Here is a 6,653-nt window from a genome sequence, read left to right as displayed (position 1 = left end):
CGCAGAGCTCCGGACCACGCCTACCGCATTTGCTCTAGGGCCCCACCCCGGACTTCAGGCCCCGCCCCCGCGCCCTCTGATCCCGCCCCCCTTCCCGCTCCTACCAATGAATGGGACGGGCGCACAAGTGACCCCCCCCACCCCCCGAAGACGCCCTTTGAGCCTGGAGAGTCTGGGGTCAGGCAGACACTCTCGGGCTCCACGAGGTAGTTCTGGGGTGGGGGTGGGGGGTCTGGTGTTGCCGGGACGTGTAGCTACTGAGCATGCTCATTAGAGGGTGCTGCGACCGCCGGCGTCGGGTGAAGGGGACTGGGATCTGTAGTGTCCCCTCGACGCGCGATGGAGAACTACCAGGTGCCCAGCTGTCCTAGAGGGGAGACGGGGACCATCGGGCCCGGGACGACCAGCGCCGCACTAGCGCCCAGCGGGGGATAACGGCCACCATCCCGGAAAGACCAACGGGTCTGACCGGTTCCGACCAGAGGCCAAGTGCCCCTCTGCGCCTGAGGTCCTCTGGGTGTCTTGTGCCTCAGTTTCCCCTCTGACATCACTGCTGAGTCAGTCCTCTACAGCCTGGACCGTCTGAACACTGAGGGTGCAAGACGCTGCACACCCTAGAACGTCCAGATTATTCTTAACCAGGAGCCCGAGCTCCTAAAATGCCTCCATCACATCACTAGTCCCCAGCAGCGAAACATGGGTCTTCTCCAGGGTCTGTGAAAATGTTTAGGACCTTCCCGCCGAGGGAAGCTTGCAGAAATAGAAATGAATTAATGTACTACATGCGATTTAGAAAGTGGTAGATCTGATCTTTGTAAAGATTAGGTTGGGTGGAGGGTAGATAGCATAATGGTTATGCAAACAGACTCTCATGCCAGAGACTCCAAAGTCCCAGGTTCAATCCCTCACACAACCATAAGCCAAAGCTGAACAGTGCTCTGGTTAAAAAAAAAAAGATTAGGTAAATTTGAAAATAATTGACAGATTAGCTTCCCCTCCCCCCTCACTTAGGGAGACCTCTCTTTGTGGGAGCCTGCCTGTGATATAGGAGACGAATTTCCCAGGTCAGAGAATTTTAAATGCAGTTACTTTTTTCTTCTTCTTTTTTTTTTTTTTAAAGATTTTATTTATTTATGAGAAAGATAGGGAGAGAAAAAACAGACTTCACCCAGGCACATGTGCTGCCGGGGACAAACTCGGGACCTCATGCTTGAGAGTCCAAAGCTTCACCACTGCGCCACCTCCCGGACCACTGCAGTTACTTTTTTCAAGGAGGAGAAGACGGGAAAAAAAAGTAGAATTGATCTCAGATATGGGTGCATGTTACTGCTCGATTTGCCACCTGCAAGAGCCTAGGCATGTGCATTCTTGCACCAATTTAAGGGGCTCGGGACACTGTCCCTGACAGTCCCTGAGTAGAATTCAGGTCACTCCAGTAGCTGGATTACAGAATCCTGTGACCTGACTGGACCCTGTCTCTGCAGTCTGCCCTCTTCCTGCATCTTCTGATCTGCGCAGCCCCATGCCTGTCTCTAAAAGGCCTGGACCTTCCTGCAGAGTCGGTGCCTGGAGCTCCAGTGGCGCAATCAGTTAGCATGTGGTACTTATACAGAGTCGGTGCTTGATAGCCATCTCTTATATGTGGCTCCGCACAGCCTCTGAATCAGACCTCAAGCCCTGTCCAAACCGAACCATCATCTAACGATGGCTCTAATTTTAGGCAACCCTAGCTTTCTGTGCCTCAGTTTCCTCCAGCATGAACAGGGAGATGGCAATAGTGCCAGCTTCATCTAGATGCTAGGAGATGCTTGGCATAAAACCAGGTTTTTAATTTATTATTATTTTAATATTTATTCCCTTTTGTTGCCCTTTTTATTGTTGTAGTTATTGTTGTTGTTATTGATGTTGTTGTTGTTGGATAGGACAGAGAGAAATGGAGAGAGGAGGGAGTCAGGCAGTAGCACAGTGGGTTAATTGGCACGGAAGCACAAGGACTGGTATAAGGATCCTTGTTCGAGCCCCCAGCTCCCCACCTGAAGGGGAGTCGCTTCACAGGCAGTGAAGCAGGTCTCCAGGTGTCTGTCTTCCCCTCCTGTCTCCATTTCTCTCTGTCCTATCCAACAACAACGACATCAATAACAACAATAATAACTACAATAATAAAACAACAAGGGCAAAAAAAGGGAATAAATAAATATTTTAAAAAATGGAGACAGGAGGGGAAGACAGAGAGGGGGAGAGAAAGATAGACACCTTCAGACCTGCTTCACTGATTGTGAAGTGACTCCTCTGCAGGTGGGGAGCTGGGGGCTTGAACCAGGCATGAACCGGTCCTTGTGCTTCACACCATGTGCGCTTAACCTGCTGCACTATCACCCAACTCCCGGCATAGAATCAGGTTTACACAAGGTTGATTACAACCAATTTCCCAGTACTTTATTGTTTGATACCCAGTTTGGAAAATGGGTCCTGGAAATTGGGCCACAGGGGTGACAAGAGAGTGAGCATGCTCTCTGTCCAAGGGGTTGTGGATTCCTTAGATAATTGCTGAGCCTCATGGCATCTCCAAATAAAAACAGGTTAGTAAGAAGAGCTCTACATGAGCCCTGAGCCCAGTTTCCTCCTGAAGAGCTCCTCACTCGTCTTGGCTAGCTCCTTCATCTACCACACAAGAGTAGGTGAACAGGAAGTGAGCAGGGTCAGAAAAGACATCTGATTTGGGGTGCACTGAACCACGTGCATCTGCTGAAATCTCTTTTTCTTGTTGGTAGATTTTAGACCAGCTGCCTCCTGGGGCCTTGGGAGTGAACCTGGTGGTGGAAAAGTTAGACACCAAAGACAAGCTCGTGATAAAGCAGGTAAGAGGCCTTGAGGCACTCCAGTAAGGGAGGGTCTGTGGCTGATGTTATTGGAAAGGCTTCCTGATGGGACAATTCGGATGCTCTCCACTTGCTGTCACAGAGCCAAGTCCAGATGGGGGTAACCATAGTAGCTTGGCCTGAGGCTTCTCTTACACATTTGACTCTCTTACCCTGGTGGAGTGGGAATACTCATTTTATTTATTTATTTATTATTTGATAAAGACAGAAAAATTGAGAGAGAGAGAGGGAGCTAGAGAGAGAGAGAGACAGACACCTGCAGCACTGCTTCACCCACCACTCGTGAAGCTTTCCTCCTACAGGGGGGACTAGGGGTTTGAGCCTGGGTCCTTGTGCGCTATAACATGAGTGCTTAACCAGGTGTGCCACCGCCTGGCCCTGGGAATGCTCATTTTGTACCCCAACAACCACAGCTGTCACCTACTTAATGGAAACTTCCTACCAGCCTTTATTTCAGCTATTCTCCTTCCACCCCAACAAGCAGGAACTCTTTCCCTGCCAAGGATGAGGGAACTGCATGTCACCATTTCCACGAGGACTTGGTGCCCAGCTGCCTTACCAGGGACCATCAGTTTTACCAACAGGGCATAGGTATTGGCGCAGGGACTGGCCCATATCACACAGCCCCACCACCACCTCTTGCGGGGACTGGCACAGCAGGTGGGGGGCGGCTACAGCCTACATGGAGAGGAGGAACCAATAGCTTTCAGTGTGTGCAAGACAGGTTGGTGCAGATGATGGGAGGGGCCACGGGAAGAAAAATCCCTAAATGGGCAGGGGTAGATAGCATAGTGGTTCTTCTTCTTCTAGCGTCTGCCCTTCTTCCGTAGCCAGTCAACAGCGTCAGGTTGAGCCTGATGTAAAGTTTCGAGACCTCCTTTGAATCTGGAGAGGTGGCAGTCGTTGACTATGTGGGTCATAGTCTGTAGCCGCAGGGGCAGTTCGGGTCGTCTCTGGCTCCCCAGCGATGGAACATAGCGGCACACCGGCCATGGCCTGTTCCATAGCGATTGAGGAGGGCCCAATCATAACGTGCTAGGTCAAAGCCAGGTTGTCGCTTGCAGGGGTCTGTGATGAGGTGTTTGTTCTTTACCTCAGCTGACTGCCAACTCTGTTTCCAAGAGTCTGGAACAGAGAAGTTCAGTGTAGGCGTAGGGGACCAGATTGGGTGATGAGACGTCAAGCGTTGGACAGGGTGGGCGAAGATATCCGCGTATATTGGCAGGTCCGGTTGAGCGTAGACATGGGAAATGAACTTAGATGATGCCGCATCCCCTACGAATATCTGGCGGGGCAATGTTGCTAAGAACTGGCAGCCATGGAACCAGGGTGGAACGGATGGTTCCAGAAATTATCCTCATGGAGGAATATAATTTGGAATCGACCAAGTGGACATGGGGGCTACGGAACCATACTGGGGCACAGTATTCTGCAGTGGAATAGCATAATGCCAGAGATGATGATTGTAGTGTGGAAGCGCTCGCGCCCCATGAGGAGCTGGCCAGTCTTGCAATGATGTTATTCCTCGCGCCCACCTTTGCTGCAGTTTTTATGAGATGTTTGTGAAATGACAGAGTGCGATCGAGAGTAACGCCAAGATAGACTGGCTGGGCTTCATGCCGGATTCTCGTATCGCCAAGCTGCACATTAAGCTCACGTGAGGCCGAGGCATGGTGTAGATGGAAAACAGATGATACCGTTTTTGCAGTGCTAGGGATTAGTCGCCATTTTTTACAGTAATCAGATATCAGAGACATGTCTTTCGTGAGTGTTTCCTCGAGGATGTCGAACTTGGATGCCTGAGTTGCACAGCAGATGTCATCGGCGTAGATGAACTTCCTTAAAGAAGTTTCTGGGAGGTCATTGATGTAAATATTAAATAGCGTAGGAGCCAGAACAGAGCCCTGCGGGAGGCCACTTGAGACAAGTCTCCATCTGCTAGACTTGTCACCCAGATGCACCCGGAATCTTCTGTTTTGGAGAAGAAACGATAGATATAGTGTTGGCCACCCATGGAGGCAGACATCTTGAGATCTTGACTAGGAGACCACGGTGCCAGACTGTGTCATAAGCTGCAGTGAGATCAACAAAGACAGCACCCGTCTTTAAATTCATCTGGAATCAGATACAGTGATAAGTACCTGCAGGCTTTGCTGCCCTTCCCACTGTCCTACCTCTCTCCCCAAATAACCCACATCCTCACATTCAGGGACAGGGAAGTCAGAAGTGGTAAGATTAACACTTTGCGGAAGGCGGAGCTACGAGCAGCAGATCGCTTTCTCTCCTCTCCTCTCCTCTCCTCTCCTCTCCTCTCCTCTCCTCTCCTCTCCCGGATCAACTAGGAATGCCAAAGGAGACCACCCGGACCGAAACAAGACAGGACTAGAATGACCACAGGAACCCAGTAAATCACCTGTGAGTACAAACACGCGTGGCTGGTGACAGAGAGGAGAGAGGGGCCTAAGGAGAGATTAAGTGACTGCTAACAGTTCAACAGTTTATCAGTGGAGACACCACCTCCAGTCTGCTCCACCAACAAGGGGACAGCTGAAGGGAGGAGAGGACTCCCCAGAGACTCACCAAGTGCAACTCTGAGTCTCCATTGCTACTACCCTCAGAATCTGGAGCAGCAACAGGGAGGGATACCAGGGGACAGAGATCTAACTGGGAAACTCAGGAGAAGACCTATACCTAGGTGGCATAGCTGAGGGGCTGTGAAAGTCTCTTTGCATAACCACTGGATTATCTCTGCCACACCCTGCTGTATCTCTTGGTCAGGAGTCAGTGATTAAGCTAAGAAGCCTATTGATAGTTTAAAAGCCCTCAGGCTCCCATAGCCTACAGGGAAGAAAAACAAAGAGGCTTTTACACCACTGAGCTCCAACTCAGGGATTGAAAAAACTGTTAACTTCCACCACGGTAAAACCTTTAATTAACTTACTTAGACACAAGTCAATCCAGGCAATAGTGATCAATAATTTGAAAAGTACTGATAAAGGGAACTCATAACATAATATATAAAATGGTTAAAACAACAAGAAAAAATATTGGAGACTCGAACCAGGACAAGAGTCCAGCTAAAAGTCCTCCAGAGGGTGAAGCACAAAACAACGAGTTCAACATCCAAACATTAGCTAAGGAAATAATAACAGGAGTGAGTGAAGAATTTGAAAAAATTGTAATCAGAAATGCAGGAACAACAAATGAGAATATGGAAGAAAATTCTAATAGTCTCATGAATCGTTGTTCCTGAATAAAGAAATACAGCTGCCCTGCCCAGCCGTTGTCTCTGCATCTCTGTTACCCGCCGTGAAGCTAGCTGGAGCCATCCCGAAATTTTAACAACACTCATGGTTATTAGAGAGCTGAAAGCTGAAATCGCTGAGCTAAGAAGGCAACTAGCTGAACAAGCTAAAACAGTATCAGAGCAGGGCAACAAAATAGATGAACTCCAGAAAGCAGTAGAGGGCAGAGAGAATAGAATCTATGAGGCTGAAGACAGAATTAGCAAGATTGAGGATGAATTAGAGACAACTAAAAAAGAAGTAAGAGATCTCAAAAAGAGATTAAGAGATGCTTAAAACAACAACAGAGTCCTATGGGATGACTTCAAAAGAAACAATATACGCATTATTGGCTTACCAGAGGAAGAAAGAGAAGGAGAGGAAGAAAGCATTCTCCAGGCCATAATAGCTGAAAATTTCTCTAGTCTAGACAACACCAAAGACATAAAGATTCAAGAAGCCCAGAGGGTCCCAAACAGAATTAACCCAG

The 6,653-nt window shown here is 48.9% G+C and overlaps 1 protein-coding gene across 1 annotated transcript in view; it reads left to right on the top strand.

Annotated features, from left to right (window-relative positions):
- The first annotated feature begins 308 nt into the window (after window positions 1-308).
- Window positions 309-6,653, top strand: part of STKLD1 (serine/threonine kinase like domain containing 1) — a 37,739-nt gene continuing 31,394 nt past the window's right edge. The window contains exons 1-2 of the mRNA XM_060199358.1: window positions 309-354; window positions 2,772-2,858. Of these exons, the coding sequence (XP_060055341.1) occupies window positions 340-354; window positions 2,772-2,858 (102 nt within the window). The 5' untranslated portion in view covers window positions 309-339. The remainder of the gene's footprint in view (window positions 355-2,771; window positions 2,859-6,653) is intronic.

This window comes from Erinaceus europaeus, chromosome 10, assembly GCF_950295315.1.
Source record: "Erinaceus europaeus chromosome 10, mEriEur2.1, whole genome shotgun sequence".
Taxonomy (NCBI): Eukaryota; Metazoa; Chordata; class Mammalia; order Eulipotyphla; family Erinaceidae; genus Erinaceus; species Erinaceus europaeus.
Note: the sequence above shows the minus strand (reverse complement) of the source record. Positions and strands in the feature narration are given on the sequence as shown.